Below are 19,066 nucleotides of genomic sequence, written 5' to 3'. Positions count from 1 at the left end.
AAATGATAAGTTTGCTTTTTATTCTTCTGATAACCCTCACACTTATTAATATTAAACTGCTGTTGTGGTTCTGTTCGCCGAGCTGGGAATTTGTCTTGCAAACGTTTCGTCCCCTGTCTAGGTGACATCCTCAGTGCTTGGGAGCCTCCTGTGAAGCGCTTCTGTGCTGTTTCCTCCGGCATTTATAGTGGCCTGTCTCTGCCGCTTCCGGTTGTCAGTTCGAGCTGTCCACTGTAGTGGCCGGTATATTGGGTCCAGGTCGATGTGTTTGTTGATAGAGTCTGTGGAATTAATATTAAACTGCATTTGCCAAATGTTGGCCCATTTAACTGACTTATCCATACCCATTTGTAAATTTATTATTTCTTCCTTGCAACTTACTTTCCCATCTATTTTAGTGACAACTGCAAATTGGACTAAAGTACATTAGTCCTTAGTATTAAAGAAAGGTTTACAACACTGAGTTGTTGAATCCTGCTCAAAAATGATGTAAAATGACCCTCTTCCTTGTGCTGTGAAGTAACTTACCTTATGGTGCCAGGATGTTGTGAACCTATTTTCCCATCAGGCCGTTAGTCCAAGTGTCTCATAGGCATCACCTAGTCAACTATATTTTAGAACCCCCTACTCATCTTTATACTTAAATTTCTTATATTTGTAGTTTCCGTTTGCATCTAAATTTCTGGTGTTCTTCGTTTGGAGATATGAGTACCACTGGCTGGGCCTGTGTTGATTTCCCAACGCTGGTTATCCTGGAGAACCAGGGGGTGGTGAGCTGCCTTTTTGACTCTCTGCAGTCTGCATGGTGTAAGGCCTATAAATATTATTAGGGAGGAAGTTGCAGCAATACTGAAGGACCACCTGATTGATTTCCAAGTCAGGATGGTGTGTGGCTCGGCGGTGCTGGTATTTTCATGTGCCTGATGCTAGGGAGCATTGTTTAGCATTCTTCAGTCGAGTTTTCTAATTGGCTTGTCAGTATAACGGCTAAACAAGTTCTAGGATCATCACTCATATGCTTCCATTTCATTCTTAGAATGTTTAAAACCTGGCATGGAGTTTGAACCAGGGTCCTTTTGACGTGAGGTATTTAGCATAACCTGCAACGTTAAAAATAATCCTTGGGGCATTGGATATTGTTGGCAAGACCAGTGTTTCCCTCTCCTTTGTAATGCCCTTGAATGAACCACAGAAAGTTAAAGCACAGGAATAGGCCATTCTGGCTGAACAATCTAGCCCTCCGTTCTAATCCCACTTTCTAGCACCTCGTCCATAACTTTGCCGGTTCAGGAACAGATCCCCATACTTTTTCAATGAATTGAGGGTTCCTGCCTCAATCACCAAAACTAGGCAACAAATTCTAGATTCCCACCCTCTTCTGGCTGAAGGGTCTTCCCTCATGTTCCCTCTACCTCTTATACCAAACCTGTGCCTCCTGGTAATTGACTTTTCCACTAGGATAAACACGCCTTCCCTGTCCACTCCACTCAGGCCCCTCGTTGCTTTGTATTACCCCAGTTAAGCTACCTCTCAGTCTCCTCGGCTCGAAGGAAAGTAGCCGTAGCCTGTCTGATGTTTCCTTACAGCCACAATTTTTACAAACTGGAAACATTCCTATAAATTTCACTCTGTAGTGTGATTTTATTCCTTCCTGTTATGTGGTAGAAGATCTGAACACAAAACCCCAGCTGTGGCCTTACCTTTATCTGACATAGTTCCAGCATTACAGCCTTGCTTTTGCATTCAGTACCTCACCCAATGAAGGAAGCCACTTTATCTCCTATCCTGCCATTGTTATGGACCTGAGGACATGCCTCAGAGGTCTTTCCCTACATTTAAAGACAAAGCAATGGCCTTGTAGTATTATTGCTGGACTGTTAATCCAGAAACCCTGGAAATGTGCTGAGGACCCAGGTTCAAATTCTGCTACAGCAGATGGTGGAATTTTAATTTTTAATTCCAGATTTTAAAAACTGAATTCAAGAGGGTGACCTTGAAACAATTGTTGATGTCAGAAAAACCCATCTGGTTCCCTGATGTCCTTTAGAAAAGGAAACTGCCTCCCTTACCTAGTTTGGCCTACATTTGACTCTGGACCCACAGCAATGTGGTTGACTCTTAACTGCCCTCCGGGCAATTGGGGATGGGCAATAAATGCTGGCCTAGTCAGTGAAATCCTCATTCCCTGAATGGACTTAAAAAACTCTCATTCCACTCTGATTTATTGTTTCATCCCTTGCTTTGTTTACCCTCCACAAATATATAACCTCACACTTTTCTGGATTGAATTCCATTTGCCACTTTTCTTGTGCTCAATCAAGACATTGGCATCATCCTGCAGCCAACAGCCAAGATTTTCACTGTCACTTACCCAGTGCGAGTTTCCTAATCATGCCACCCACATTTAACTCATTGATACAGACCACAACTGACGAGAGACACAAGACTGTGCCCTGTGGAGCACCACTGGTGAGCACTTTCCATTCTCAGTCACATGAATCGACCATTACCCTTTGCTTCCTGTCACTGAACCAATCTTGGATCCACCTTCCCTTGTATCCCATCGACTTTAATTACTCTGACCAGTCTGTCATGTGGGATCTTATGAAATGCCATACCAAAATCCCTAAAAATAACATCCACTGTACTGCCCTCAACAATCCCACAATTAGTTACTCAAAATATACAATTAAGATACTACAACATGACCTTCCCTTAACAAAGCCATCTGATTAGATGTCTTTCCAAGTAGTCGCTAATCCTGTCTCTTCATATTGATTCTATTAACTTAACCAGCACCTAAGTCAGACTGACCGGCCTATAATTATTGAGCTGTCCTTTGTCGTCTTTATGCTTGCTGAACCAACAGTGCTGTGGTTTTGGAGTCATCAGTAAGCCAAGTCAGTTAATGGCTGCAGATTTCCTGATCTATAGCGAGGACATTAATGAATCAGATGCACTGTAAATGAAAGAGTCAACAATGGCCTCACAGTCACGAAGATTAGCTTTAGCTGCCATGGTTTGATTTGAGCCCACAGCATTAATCTGAATTATTAGCTTAATGACATTACTATAAAGCCACTATCTCCCCTGCTAATTGAGATGGGCTGTTTTCCCCCAGAAATCCTCACTCTGTTGAGGTTAAACCTGACTCCCTGTTATAACTTGCCTGCCTCAGGCATTTCTTCTTCAATTTTCACCTTCTTTGACAATCTAAAGGCCTTCTGAGGTCGGCTTTTAGTCCCACTAGTTCTGCCTGTTCCTTTAAAGCAAGCAGTATCTGTTCATTTCTGCTTTCCATCGAAGCCGTGATGCTTACAAATCAGGATAAAACCTTTCTGCCTTCCATAATTCAACTTCATAATTTTATTTGGAGTCCTGATAAATTCCTAATGTATTTCCTATGTGAGTCTGAAATAAAAACCCATTAAGGGAAGATAATGGGATCAAATTGCAACAATATAATTTTGGGTATGTTTTAAAATTTTGAAAGGATTTTATGCGCCATTTAAACAGTGGTACGTGAAAGTAACAATTTATAGTCTTACTCAAACCACAGCTCTAATGTGGATCTTGTGCTTGCTAAAGAGCATCGTTCCTGCATTTTGTTATGAGGCCTGTTGCTGCAAGTAGTCCCATGAGAGCTGCTCCTCTTACAAAGCACGCCTGGTGAAGCAGAGCTTCTCTGTTTATCTGCACATCACAGTTGACTGAGCATCTGAGAGCACGGAACACAGAATCCTGCATTTTGCCTTGGTGATCGGGAAGCCTGCTTCCTTTCAACTACAGGAGAGCACGTTTTCCTGCGTGGGCCCGATCTCAGACTCGGTGCCTAGCGATCGCCAACACAAACGGGTCCTCAGGACTAAGGGGAGATTTCCCTCTGGAACCACCTACCTCACTAGCAAAGGGTAAGTCCCAGAAGGGCAGGGCTGATCATGGCTGACGAGAGCTTGGTGGATCTAGGACTAGTGTGATTACTAAGGGGGAGATGATGGTTCGAAGAGTTGTGGGGGTGGGGCGCAGGGAATGTCACTGTAAACCAGTAACCAAGGCGTCTGTGGGTGTGGGTTCAAATCTCACCATGGCTGCTTGTGGAGTTTAAATTCAATCAACAAATCTCGAATTAAAAACTGCACGCGTTGTAGTGCTGCAAAGCTATCTTTGTTTGCTGTAAAAATCCATTTTCTTTAATTATGTCTTTTAGTCCTTAACACATAAGGGCAGAGGTGGACCATTCAGTCGTCAACTTTGCCATTCAACGAGATCATGGCTGATCTGATAACCCTTAACTCTACTTTCCTGCCTTTTCCTCATTATGCTTGATTCCATTACTGATTAAAAATCTGTCCATCTCAGCTGTGAGTATCCAGGCCTAGTAACCCCTCTGTGGTTAAGAGTTTCACAGATTTATGTGCCCCCCCCTCCCTCCCCCACGCCCCCTCTTATTCTGGTATCCTAGACTGTCCAACCACGAGAGGCAGCATTTCCACATCCACTCTGTCAAATCCCCTAAGAACCTTGTATGTTTCAATAAGGTTGCCTTGTATTTTTTTAAATTCCAATCGACTCAACCTATCCACCCAAGACAGTGCCTCCATTAGGAATGGGAATCTGCCATCCTTATCCAGCCTAGCCTATATGTGATTCCAGGCTCACAGCAATGTGATTGACTCTCAGCTGCCTTCTGTGACGACTTCACTAGCTGTTTACTTCACTGGGGTCAAGTGCTGGCCTTGCAAGAATAGTCCACACCCCAAGACACAATTGGGAAAAAAAAAACCTCTCTGAGCAATAATAAGGGGAGGTTACAAAAACTCAGGTTGTCTTCAGGCTGAGGGGAGACTTGATAGATGTTTATAGGTTATCAGATTCATAGATAGGGTTGACAGTCAGAATCTTTTCCCCAGAGTTGAAATGTCTAAAACTAGGAGGCACATCTTTAATGTGAGAGGGGAAACTACAAAGGAGATGTAAGGGGCAAGTCTTTTTACACAGAGAGTGGTAGGAGTCTGGAACGTGTTGGCAGGGCTGGTGGTGGAGGCAGCGACATTAGGGGTGGTTCAGGGGCTTTCAGATAAGCACATGGAAATGCAAGGAATGGAGGGATATGGGCCAAAGGCAGGCAGAAGGGGTTAGTTTAATGTGGTGTCATGTTGAGCACAACATTGTGGGCCAAAGGGCCCGTTCTGTGTTGTGTGGTTCTGTGTTCTTTGTTTCTCTGCAGAGAAAAGCAATTGATGTATGATCAACAAGGATATATCCCTGCACCATCACCCATTCAAGAATTTGGGTTTCTCAGAGTGGAATAGACCTCGTTCAACTACAGTTGGGATTTCTGAGATGTTCCTATGGCCTAGCCAGATGCATCATCCAAAACATTAAGTAAAACAATGGCTTTAATCATTTCAGTGGAACTGTCGGGAGTGTTGGAGGCAGAGGGTTCTTTTCTTATCTTTATTCTTTCTCTCTGGGTTGTGGGTGTCACTAATACCCTGCTTGTCCATGCTCAGTCCTTCATGAGAGCAAAGATTCTCCTCACAGTATTTCTTATGTTTTGGGCATTTCTGTTGAGTTTCTGCTAATGCGACCTCTTACTACCACTGTGGTCTGCATCCTGTGATTTTCTATGTGTTAGCCCATGCATCATATCTCATAGAGAGTCAGGTTCATATTGAGACAGACATCTGGAAGATTATTCACAACTCACTATGTATATTAATATGACATCCCAGAATAACATATACAGTTTAGTTGTGGTTATTTTAATTAATCCATTTATTCATGTCGGACCCAGACCTGGGCCATCTGGCTCAGAGGCAGGGACACTACCACTGCACCACAAGATTTGTGCTGTCATGCTTATACACTCGCTTAAGATATTATTATTTTATGTACATACTTGGCTGGTTCATTAAGAGTCAAAAAATGTGGTGCTGGAAAAACACAGCAGGTCAGGCAACATCTGAGGAGCAGGAGAATCGATGTTTCGGGCATAAGCCCTTCATCAAGAATATTTGGCTTATGCCTGAAACGTCGACTTTCCTGCTCCTTGGATGCTGCCTGACCTGCTGTGCTTTTCCAGCACCACACTTTTTGACTCTGATCTTCAGTATCTGCAGTCCTCACTTTCTCCTGGTTCATTAAGAGTCTGACTAGCTTTCTGCTTGCTATTAGACAACCTGCTGACTAACTGGAGACTTCTTGTGCTGGACCATCGAATGTCAGGATACCATCTAACTCTTGTCATCTATCTGGGATCTGTTCAATATGACAACAACTTGCTAACTCAGGCATATTCTCCTACATTGCTGCACTGCGTACATTAATTCATAAAAGGTCTTCAAAGCCACTGAAAATAGTTCTTTCCCATTGCAATATTGCATTACATTAACATTCTGCTATCTCTTGATGGTCATCCTTAGTCCCTGTGTTTGGTTTCAGTCACGAGTCTTGTTGCTCAACTGCACATCTGAGGCTGATCACTGCAAATAGGGATAGAGCAGCAGGCAGGCAATGAGAGACATTGCTATGCATTTGAACGGGGCATTAACTCTATAATCTCTCTTCATAGATCAACGGCAATTGTATACTGCCAGTCTGCCCCATGATTTTTATTCAGTGTGCAAAAGGAAACCATTGCTTTTATGATTGTAAGAATGTGTTTGTATTATAAAAGGTGATTGTGTTATTGGCAACAGCAGCACGCAATAGCCCAACTGCATGTGGTGCATTTAAACATTTCTGTAAATATGGTGAGAATGGAAATACTAACAAAAATAGAGATATATTGCACATTATTATCTCTGACAGCAGCAGTCAGAAACAAGAAACTGTGAAGAAAGGATGGAATCATCTGCGTGTGTGAGCGATATATTTAACAGGGAAAGGTCTTACCTGCAGTTATGTTAATAAAAACATTTGATGAGGGTGTTAGAGGAGTTGGACAGTAGTCACCCTTGGGTAAGAGGGAAGCTATTACAGGCTACACGCTACCAGCAGAGACAGGGAATGCCATGTCTCCAGTAAAACCTGAAGGCACAATCCCCTTGATAACACAAACCAGTTTCCAGACGTTGATTTCCTTTGACATAATGATTGTTACACAATAACCCGACTGAGAGATTCAGTTTTTTTTAAGAAAAATCCCTTGTTTATCGCCACATATCAAGATTACACAACTCTTACAACTGAGCAGCATTCAGATCCCAGTCTTCTGTTGCCACATGTCATTTAATGGTTGCGTTGGAAGAAAAATATGGACTGTAAGCTTTGCATATTATTGTACTGATTTGTGTGTAATGACATTTATGACTGTGATTTGATGATTGCAACCAAATTTGTGTCAGATGTTTTCTTCCCTGCGAAAGTTTAATTTAGATGGAGAAAGTATTCAGAAAGGGATGCTAGAGAAGGTAGGAGCAAAATACTGTAAATGCTGGAATCTCTACTGAAAATAAAAAAATGCTGGGAATCACAGTGGGTCAGGCAGTATCCATGGAGAGAGGGAGCAAGCTAACATTTCGAGTCTAGATGACTCTTCAAATAACATTACAAATTAGGAAACAGATAGTCCAGCAGACCCAGCTCATCGTTTTTGTGACTTACTGTCCCACAGCAGAGTAACTGCTAGGTGGCACTACAACATTGTACACCCACATGGACTCGTTAAAGGTGAACTCTTTTCAAGGCAAAGTAGCCGTATAACGAAAATGCAGCTCTCAACATCTTTGCACTTGAATTGAGTGTCACCTTCCTTATTTCAACATTAACACACCATTTTTCCAGTCTGAGGTACAAATATAAGCTGGGTTATTTTCCACGAATAGCCCTAGCATTTAGCCATATGTGCCTTTATGCATTATAGACCAAAATGTGTATTTTTTTAGCGTTAGAGCTTTCTTCTCTGGATTAAATGTGTTCTGTGCTTCGTGTTTCCAAAGTTGACACTAGTTGTTCTTGTTCCTGTAGGCTCCTGAGGACCCAGTCTTTGGAATGGTACTACAATAATGTCAAGGGCAGATTCAAACATTTCGGCAGTGCTAAGGTGGTTCACACACTGTACAAGAAATGCCTTTCCAGGAGGAGAAGCTCATCAAACATACTAGGTATCTGAAAGAATTCGGTGTAGAACTGCTACATAAATGGTAGATTTTTCTTCCACTGATATTATTATATGTATTATTACAATTATATCCCTGTCTAAAAAAGTATTGATAAATCCCCGTAAATGTGAGCAGGAGAATAGTACTTTGGGATTCAGTGTGAAAAGCATCTTTAAATTCTATCAATAGGATTAGGTCCCCCATGGAATGTTTGGGATGTAAACATTCAATCAACCATCAGAGGGACCTAGGAGTTCAGGTACATAATTCTTTGAAGTTTGTGTCACATATAGATAGTGTAGTAAAAAAGGCATTTAGCACACTTACCTTCATTGCTCAGTCTTTTGAGTAGAGGAGTTGGGATATTACGTTGAGATTGTACAGGATGTTGGTGAGGCTTCTTCTAGAGTGCCCAGTTGTGGTCGCCCTGTGAAAGAAAGGGTGTTATTAAGCTAGAAAGGGTTAAGAAGGGAGTTAGCAGGATGTTGCCATGTATACAAAGTTTGAGTTAGAAAGAAAGGCTGGATAGGCTGGGACTTTATTTCACTGGAGCGTTGGAGGTTGAGAGGTGACCTTATAGAGCTTTATAAAATCATGACGAGTATAGATAAGGTAAATGGGAGGTGTGTTTTTCCCAGGATGGGGAATTTAAGGCTGGGGGTATATTTTTAAGGTGAGAGAAGAAAGATTTAAAATTTACATGAGGAGCAATTCTTTTTTTTTACAGAGAGTGGTTCGTGCGTGGAATAAACTTCCAGAGGAAGTGATGGATGTGGGTACAGTTACAACAATTAAAAACCATTTAGATAAGTGCACGAATAAGAAATGTTTGGAGGGAGATGGGCCAGGAATAGGCAGGTGGGACTAGTTTAGTTTGGGATAATGTTTGGCATGGATTGGTTGGACCGAAGGGTCTGTTTCTGTGCTGTATGACTCTGTGACTTTGACTCAATGTGATCATTTCTGTCTGGGCAACAAAACTCAAAGCTAGCTTATAACAGGAAAGTGAAACATAAAGCAAAGAACTCCAGAGATTGGAATTCTGAATGCAACAAAAACAGTAGTTGCTGGAAAAACTCAGCAGGTCAGGCATGAAAGAAAGAAAATGGGATTAATGTTTTGAATCCAATGACTCTTCATCAGAATCCTTCTTCAGAATCATATTCTCTGTTCTGAAGAACGGTCACTGGACCTGAAATACTAACTTTGTTTTCTCTCTTCACAGATGCTGCCAGACCTGTTGAGTTTCTCCAGCACTTTCTGTTCTTTTTGTTTGTTTGCTTGTTTCATTATTGGCTGTGGCAAGGATCACAGATGTAGGAAGGGGGTTGGGTTCACTGCATTCATAAGGTCAGGAAGGTAGACCCAGAAGGTACATGGCCCAACACCTCCTGCAACCCTCCCTTGATTCCTCCAGTCCAAATAAAATATGTTCTGGCCATTTAACGGACCTCTGGTAGGATGGTGACCAACCAGTAGAGGGCAGAGTGGACTCCATGACAGTTGTGCCTTTGGGAAGGATGCCAAGTGGAATGGGGTGCACTGTCACCAAAAGGTTGCTCACAGCTCAAACGGTGAAGGCCTCCAACTCCAAAATCAGTCAATCCCAAACATTTTTTTTGAAGGTTCCAAAAAGATTTTCAACATCCACAATGACAGTGTCACCTTTGTCAACAGCATCTGCCAGTACATGAGGTGGGTGACAGGTTTTGTCCATCGTCTAACTGATGTAAGAGACTGCCAAATATTTTCCAGCCCAATATGTGGAACAAAAAGGCATCAGGTATATAAAGAATATAGGCTTTCCTCTTAATCTGTGTGACCCTTGTGGCATAATGGATTATGTCCAAATGAAAACCTAACATCATGTTTTACAGCACGCCCAACTGCAGTTTCCCAACAAAAATTGACAATCTAAGTAAACACAACACAAATTATAACTCTAACCAATTTAATGGCTGTAAGCTCAAGTGAATTAATCTAATTGTGAAACATTTAAAAACTTGACAATAACTGAATATTTAAATAATAAGGATCTTCAGAATAAAGTCTGAGACACATATTGCTGCAAATGTAGAGTGGCATTGCATTCAGTCCAGTGTAATATCTGAGATTGATGAAGACGAGATTAGCTAGGAGTTATACACATCATTTGCTGACTTAGGCTCACGCAATTTCATTTTAAAACAATGCCCATGAACAGTTCTACAAAGATCAATACTTTGCTGGAAGGAACCGGAACTCATTTACTTTGTGATACCTAGTCTTACCGCCTGGATGAGATTTCAGAACATGAGCTGGTGTGGGATTTTTTGCTTTGTTAAAGTCATTATAAGATACAAGTGGTTGCAATTAATACTGTCCTTTAAATTATAGCGATTGGCAATGGGGAGGAAAGTGGCATAATGATAATGGCAGTATGTTTGTAATCCCATATAGACCCCAGCCCTAATACTCTGGGGGACACGGGTTCAAATCCCAGCATAGATAGTGGCATTTGAATTCAATAAGATCTGGAATTTTAAAAAAATACTCATTTTAACCACTTTTGATCATTGTTGAAATGTCACCAGGTTTACGAATGTCCCTTAGGAAAAGAAATCTGCTGTTTTTAGCTGGTCTGGTGACTGAGTGGTCGATTCCTAATGCTCTCTGAAACAGTCTAGACAGCTAATCAGTTCAAAGTCATTTTGGGATGGGTAGAAAATGTCTCACCAGTGATGCTCACATCCCGTACTGAATTGTTAAAAAATGATGTTAATCTTATTCTAAGACGCAGGCATTTAGAATTTGTAATTGTTAACAGCAATGCATTTACAGTCATTCAGGCAAACATTTTCCCTAGGAATTTCTAATTAGTATCTGTTGCCAGATGATTTCTACCTCAAAAAAAAACAAAATGTGTCCAAATTCCAAGATATTGCACGAATGCAAGTCCCTGTTGTAGCTATTTAGCAGATTGAAGGGTTTTGTCAAGAGGGATAACGTGTTATTTTTAATGGTGGCATTTAAAGAGCTGTTGATGACAATATTCAGTTTTCAGCACTGTTAATTATCAAGAAAAGGAAAATATGAGATCTATTAAAAATGACCTGACTCTATCCTGTGGTAAACCGTTATAGGTTCGACACATAATACAACGTATATCTCCATGCTGCTGTTGCACATTGTAAGATTACAAGTGACCTGTACAGAGATCTGTATTTCCCAATGGCTAGACAGTCCACAAACACTGGTCTAAGGGTGGCCATTTGGATTTAATTGAGAAATGTCTTCACCCATGCAGTGGTGAGCCTATGGAATTCTCTGCCACTGAATGTTTTTAAGGAGTTAGATATAGTTTTTAGGGCTAAAGGGATCAAATGATGGGGAGAAAGTGGGAACAGGGACGTTCAGTCAAGATCACATTGAATGGTGGAACAGACTCGATGGGCCAAATGGTCGACTGCTGCTCCTTTTTTCTATGTCTCAATATTGGCTTTCAGGCTCCCATTCCCTGAAAGATAAAGTTCTCGCTTTTATGTTTAAATCTCTCACTAATATTGAAACTTCCTTCAGGCACTTTAGCCACTTCTGTAATCTGCTTTTGCTTCATCATAGGCAATATGTCCTCAGTCACCTCAGTTAAAGAACATCCCCTGACCATGTTTTCTGTAGCCTTTCCTTTTTGCTTATTGCCCATCCCTGGTTGCCCTGGAGAAGGTGCTGGTGAGCTACCATCTTGATCCACTGCAGTTCATGTTGTGTAGGTACTCCACATTGCTGTTAGAGAGGGAGTTTTTGACTAGTTACGATGAAGGTGCGGTGATATATTTATGAATCAGAGCGGTGTGTAGCTTGGAGGAGTTCTTGCAGGCAGTGGTGTTCCCATTCATCTGCTAGCCTTGATCTTCTAGATAGTGGAGGTTACAGGCTTGCAAAGTGTTCCTCAAAGGAGGTTCGGAGCGTTGCTGTCTTTGTAAGGTGACAATGAAGACCTTTACTTCCTGTTCTTCAGAAATCCAAGCCAGCAGGCCCCATGTAGGCCCTTCTGAAGACAAGGCTTTGCTTCGTGTGTACCAGCCTTCAACAATATAACAGTGCGATGGAAGAGGACATCATGGAACTTTTTTTAAACAACAATAGCATGTCTTCTGTCAGCAGTGCTCAGTGTATTAGTTGGAAATAGTGGAAGACAAATCCATCAGTATTGACCAAGCTTCTAGGCAGCATGGTAGAAAGGTAGCTAAAGACAGTATCCTGGGGTAGCTAAAGACAGTGACCAAGGGTACCATTCTAATGAAAAGAAAACATTGGACACTTGATCAGAGCTGAAAAGCATGAGACTGTTTTCAGGGGGCAAACAGAGGGGGAGCAGAAAGAGGGGTTGGCGTAGGCTTGGTTGAACCATGAATATTACAGCTAGGTGAGCAGTAATGGATGTATGAGTGTGGTAAATCATGGCAGTGAATCTTCTGGTAAGAGTATATGCAAACAACAACAATTCAAAAGCATATCCAGGAGCAGAGGGGCCTGGCTAAACATGTGCCCTAATCATTGAAGATGACGGAGCAGTTTGAGACAGCAGTTAAAAATGGAATTTATAAATACAGTCACAATGTACAGAAACAAGGAAATGATGGTAAAACTGTATAAAATACTGGTTCAGCCTCAGCAGGTGTACTGTGTCTAGTGCTGAGCACCACGCTGTAAGAAGGTGACAGAGAGGGTGTGCAAAAGATTCTCAGAAATGCTTCCGGAATTGGGGCACCTCAATCATGTGGAGAGATTGGAGAAACTGTTCTTGAAGAGAAGGTTGAGAGATTTTGTCACCATATTCACCCACAAAGGGTTGGGACAGAGTGAATAAAGAGAAGCTGTTACTGTTGACGGAAATATTAAGAACTGACATGGTTGGCAAAAGAAACTGAAATACCTTCACTGAGGTGGGTAGACCGTCACCAAGTCACCCTTTATTTACGTGGAGAGTCCTTGACTATATCATTGCCTCTTCAGAGCCAGCTCTCAGAGTGAATCGAACCCTTGACACTTTTGTTTATATCTGCCAGCCAGGGTTCCCTGATAGGACCAGATTAACAGCCCCAATCAGGGAACTCATAATCTGTGATATCCAGCTGACTGACCTCATTACGATCACTACAGAACCAATGGTGGCATGAACAAAACAGTTTTTGCCTGGTGAGTGGTGTGGGTCTGGAACGAGAGAGAGAGACCCTTTCTTTTATTCATGCATGTGGGCATTGCTGGCTGGACCAACGTTTATCTTGAGGGTAGAGTGAGTGACAATACCTTTCTGCACCACGGTGCGAATTGCTCGTTCCATCACCTATATTTCAGCTGGAGACCTCTCCAACATTTCTGGGGTCTTAAAATCATAAACAAGCAAATATTTCTGAGATCCCTTAAGCTGGAGTGAATCTGTTCTGTATCTGTTCTGCTGACTTGATAGACGATTGGTCAACAGCAATACATGCTCAGTCTGTCACCTCCCTGGTAGTCTTAATCACATCTGACAGTTTGGACTGGCAGAGTGTAGAAAGTTTACGTTCTGCATCATCTTCCACACTTTCTTTCTAATTCCTTCTTCAAAAGATCAGAAACAATCTGCAGCTGATCTTTCTCATTAATGAGGGCAAAAACTTTGGAGGATAGACTTCAGCAAACCAACAAAGATCCCTGTTTTCTCACTCAAAAGATAAGGTCATCACTTGAGGTTTGGCACAAAGTGTTTTCCCCAGCTAATAGTTCCCCAGCTAAAAGATCCTTGAGCTTGAAATGTTTCAATTAAAGAGGAACATTTTCTTCCATTAGGGCAATGTTTCCCATCAGAGTGTCTCTTTGATGTGTCAGCTGTGTAGAAACTTTGGCTGTCACTAGACAGAACTTGTGAAAAATCATCTGGAAGCTTTTGTTTATAAATGTGTGTTCCTGTTTTACTCAAAGCAATTCTTGTGGACTGTTAACTATTCTGCCTCTTCATGCAGCAGTTGTGTTTGTTACATTCTGTTACCTTACAGTCACTTTGAACTTCTGCTAGTTAGTGACTGGTTTGGGGCATGAGACACAGAAGTCTTTATTTGCTTTTGTTTGCTTATCAAGTTGCTGCATAGTCCCATTCAATTTACGTAAGAAACTGTTCCATTTCAGTCTCAGAGACTTGATAGTGCTGTTGACTGCTAATAGCTCATATTTTAGTTGAACAGTCTCTTTGAGTAAGTAAACTTCTCTAATTCTTGTTTAATTTTAGTAGGATTGGGCTCCACTTGAAGCTGTTGTAAGGTGCTCCACATCTTTGGAAGCTCGGTAGTTTGGGCTTCTGCTTCTTTACCCATCACAGTTAGGGGCATAAATTTTAAAAGGTTGAGGCACCAGCTCCGATTCCTGGAGAACTCTGCTCATCACATCTCACTAATCAGAACAAGTCATTCTCTGTTCTCTGCCAGCTAGTCAGTAAAACCTTTCCTGAATATAGGGAATTTTGGAAAACTATCACCAATGCATCCACTGCTTTGTTTAAGACCCAAGGATGAAGTCCGTCAGAACTCAAAAACCTGCACACCCATAATTTCATCATTTTTGCTTAGTGTCTGTAATTTCACCAAGTTCCTCTCTCTATTCCAACTCCTGAGTACAGCTTTTACGATGATGTTTTGTGTATAATGTGTGACGAAAACAGAAGCAAAATATTTGTTCCACAATTTCCTCATTATTTATTATTAATTCCCCATTCTTATGCTTTAGGAGACCAATGCTCACCTTACACAGTCCTTTCATTTTTAAGTCGCTGTATAGTCTCTTACATGTTTACATTTCTATTTTGCTCTCTCTGATGCTCTAAATTCATTATCCTGATGTCTACTGATTCTCCACTGTATTCATATCTAGACCAATCATCTGACTGGCCACTCATCAATGATATGCTTTATCCTAATGTTTAGTTCTTTTCTTACCTTACTTGCTTAGCTATGGATGCTCTTAGAATTTTTCTTTGTTGTCAGAATATAATTATTCCAAGCATTCTGAAATATCCCTTTCAACATTTTATCTGTTGATTGATCCCCTGGCCTAGTTATTGCAGTTCATTTCAATTAACTCAGCTTTCATGTCCACTGTGTTGCCCTTACTTAAGTTTAAAATACTAGTCTTAGACACACCTGCTCCCTTTCAAACTTCAAATCAATTGTAACTGCTAACTAGGAGCGCCTGTACTCTCACATCAATGGTCAATCCTGTCACACTGAAAAATACCAAGTCTAGTAATAACCTGCTCTCTGGGTGGTTCTAGAACATGTCCTTCAAGAAACCAGTTCAAAAGTATTGTACGCATTCCTCAATCAAGTCTGATTTTTCCAAATTATGTGTGGATTAAAATCGCTCATGATTATGTTTGCCTCTCTTTCACAAGAACCCAATATTTATTTTTATATACTTTGTCAAAGATTTTGTGTGGTTGCGGGGGAGGGGGTGGGGGGGTGAGCATGTGAGCTGTAAACCATCTCCATTATGGCCTCCTTTCTCCCCACTTGTTTCTCGTCTGTACCCAGTCTGATAACTCCTGGTGTCCTGAACCAGTAAAATCTCTGAACTATCGCACCAGGGCCATTATTGATTAACCTGTCCCCACTTTTACCTAACTCCTCTTCTTCCTGAATGTTGGATACCCCTCAATACTCATGGCCCCATTCTTATCCTCATACATGATGTGAAGGTGTCGGTGTTGAACTGGGGTGGACAAAGTCAAAAGTCACATGACAGCAGGTTATAATCCAACAGGTTTATTTGAAATCACAAGCTTTCAGAGCGCAGCCCCTACATCAGGTTCACCATCAGCGTTCCGAACGCTTGTGATTTCAAATAAATTTGGTGGACTATAACTTGATGTCATGTGACTTCTATCTTGGTCCCCATGCAGCCACGTAGCCATTGTGGCTATCAGATCATATTTATTCACTACAATGTACACTATCAATCTATTTGTGACGAATTTTATGAACGTTCAGATACAGAGCCTCTAGTTTTGTCTTGTTGTTTTCTTTGTAATATCTGTTCAAACAAAAAAGTTTTGAAGCATTTTTATTTCGTCTTGACTTTCGCTATGCTCTTAGGTTTGTTCTTTCTGGTCCTTTCTGCCATTCTCTGACCTGCATTTCTCAAATTACTATTTTGCCCTCTTGCCTTGACTCTTCGATTTGCTACATATACCTCAGCTTGATCCCCACCCCTCTCACATTGTTTACTTTAAAGCTCTCTCTACTTCCCTTGCTATATGATCCCAGCATGGGCAAGGGATAAACCAATCCGACTGGGAGAGGCCTCATGTGCCCCAGTACTGGTGCCGGTGATCCACCAGCTGAGACACACTTCTCCTACCCAAGTATTTGAGCCACATTCATTATGCTAATTTTATCTCTCTGCCAATTGGCGTGCGGCTCAGGTGATAACCCAGTGGTTATTACCCTTGAAGTTCTGCTCTTCAGTTTGGTGTCTAGCTCCTCACACTGTCAAAGTAAAATGCCTTTCCTTGTCCCACCTATGGCATTGGTACCTGCCTCCACTAAGACAAGTAGATTCACCTCTGAGCAGAACCCTGGCATCAGGTGGGTATTGTTGGCTTTTGGTTGTAAGTTCTTGGCTGCATAGGATGGTGTCTGTCCCCTTATTATACCTCTACTACCATTCCATTCCATTCCATTTCCGCTTGCTCCCTCCACCTGAATACCTGTTCCATGGTACTGTGGTTAGTTAGCTTATCCACCCTGCAGCCTTCTCTCTCATCCAAACAAGCTGAAGGAACCTCAGACTTTTTGAGCATTTGTAAAGGCAGAGGCTCCTGTTGCCCATCCGTCTGGGTGCCCTCACCTGCCTCACTCGCATTTACATTGTCCTTTCCCTAAGCACGTCAGACGACGCTATTCTAAGATTGTTTGACCACCTCCTGGTACAAAACCTCCAGCCAACTTGCCCCTTCCTGAGGCGCTGCCATGTTTATAGTTCAGCCGCAAACTCAAATAGCTGGCTCTAAGGCAAAGTTGTTCGGGCTGTAAACATTTACTGCAGACTTCTGTTCTCTCTGGTTTTTGTTGCTGATGCTGGGCAGATCTCTGAGGTGTGTGACATCTGGAAGTGAGGGTCAATGGTCGTTTGGTGTGTGCAGACCCTTCAGGCAGCTGCTAGCTCATTTACCCTGGATCACTGCAGCATCCGAGTCCTCCCACATGCTGCAGCTGTGACGCCTCACGTGATCTGCCATCTGTTATTAAAAATGAATTACTGATATGATTTCTTATATGTTCCCATTATTTATGCACTTCCTTATCCCAGCTTCCAGTTCTTGTACTATTTTAAACCTTACAAATAGAATAGACCTAAATGATGTAGCAGTTACTCTTCAAACTTTTTTTTATTTCAAAAATATACTTTATTCATAAAATATTTTGATGATCTGTACAATTGGTCATGCCATACATCTGTAAACATGGTATACAGAGACAGAGTAATCATTCATATATACAGGTCTGTACCATTACATATTTAGCTGAGGCATCAGCGGACCCCAAATGACTGTCTGGGCCCCCTGTTCTTCTTAGGCAGGCAGATGTTACACGGTGGTCTTACCCCACTGCGCCTTGGCAGCAGCTGCCCCAAGCTTCAGCGCTTCCCTCAACACATAGTCCTGGACCTTGGAATGTGCCAGTCTGCAACACTAAGTCGGGGTCAACTCCTTCAGCTGGAAGATCAACAGTTACTCTTCAAACAGGTAGCCTCCTGCCCTGTAGAAGGGCATGCACCAATTCCAAATCCACCACTTTGCCCCCAGGTCCTCCTTTTGCTCACTCTTTGAAGTGATGCTGACTGCCTGCAGGTCCTCCATTCGCTCACTCTCCCGCATAGTAAGAGAGGACATGACAGGAGAGGACATATTTCCTTACACCTACAGGCTCCATTTCCTTGCCATCTGGCATGCCTGTGGCATAGCTCCTTTCATACATGTTCAGTAGCTATCCTTAGAGTAAGGGTATAATTCCCTTTATACTGGAGGCAAGACTGGTAAGTTCCCAAGGGAACTCGGCCTCGTTGTCTTCAGCTCTATGCAAGCTCTCCACTCTCTTATATTAACGTCTCCATACAGCCTTTTATAAATTTAACTGTAATATGAGGCGCCATACTGAGATTGTAGCTTGTTTAAGATGCTTTTACCCTGTGAGAGCAATGAACTGATATTGTTATTGATTCCCTTTCTCTGACAAATCTTCTTAACTCAAGATCTGAACGTTGTGTTCTGTGCAGAAGGCAATATTCTTGCAGACAGCCAAGAGAACGAAGAGAGTCTCTGTGGAAATGACTCCACATCCAACACACAAATTGAAGGTGAGGTTGAAATTGCATGGAAAGTGACTGTAGTGTTGTAATGTGGAGGTGCCAGTGTCAGACTGGGCGGGACAAGGTCTGAAGTCACACGGCACCAGGTTGTAGTCCGACAGGTTTATTTGAAATCAGAAACTTTCAGAGCGCTGTCCTTTCATCAGGTGAAGTGAGAGGGAAGCACACACACAGAGAATTTATAGGCAGGGAGATCAAAAGATTATAAAGTTAAAAATCACACACAACACCAGGTTAGAGTCCAACAGGTTTAATTGGAAGCACACTACTTTCGGAGCACTGTTCCGAAAGCTAGTGTGCTTCCAATTAAACCTGTTGGACTATAACCTGGTGTTGTGTGATTTTTAACTTTGTCCACCCCAGTCCAACGCCGGCATCTCCAAATCAAAAGATTATACAAATGGTGTGGGTGAAATGTTGAATAATAAGTCTCTGTAGGTAACCAAGAGCGAGAGACGGACTGAGTAAAGTGTCAACACCTGAATAACAAACGAAGGGGTGATCTATAATCTGATTAAATGAAGCAGAGACATAATGACAAAAAATTAAAATAAACCAGATGGGCCAATGGGCTGAGAAGT

General features: G+C 41.9%; 1 protein-coding gene across 4 annotated transcripts in view; it reads left to right on the top strand.

Moving 5' to 3' along the window:
- myripb (myosin VIIA and Rab interacting protein b) overlaps nt 1-19,066 on the top strand; it is a 392,899-nt gene that overhangs the window by 273,004 nt on the left and 100,829 nt on the right. For 2 of the 4 annotated variants that reach the window (XM_072560410.1, XM_072560408.1), the window contains exons 4-5: nt 7,972-8,108; nt 18,369-18,473. In XM_072560410.1, the coding sequence (XP_072416511.1) occupies nt 7,972-8,108; nt 18,369-18,473 (242 nt within the window). The remainder of the gene's footprint in view (nt 1-7,971; nt 8,109-18,368; nt 18,474-19,066) is intronic. The other 2 variants (XM_072560409.1, XM_072560411.1) reach the window with 2 other exon arrangements.

This window comes from Chiloscyllium punctatum, chromosome 41 (assembly GCF_047496795.1).
Source record: "Chiloscyllium punctatum isolate Juve2018m chromosome 41, sChiPun1.3, whole genome shotgun sequence".
NCBI classification, from domain to species: Eukaryota; Metazoa; Chordata; class Chondrichthyes; order Orectolobiformes; family Hemiscylliidae; genus Chiloscyllium; species Chiloscyllium punctatum.
The sequence above is the reverse complement of the archived record's forward strand: the minus strand, read 5'-3'. Positions and strand labels throughout refer to the sequence as shown.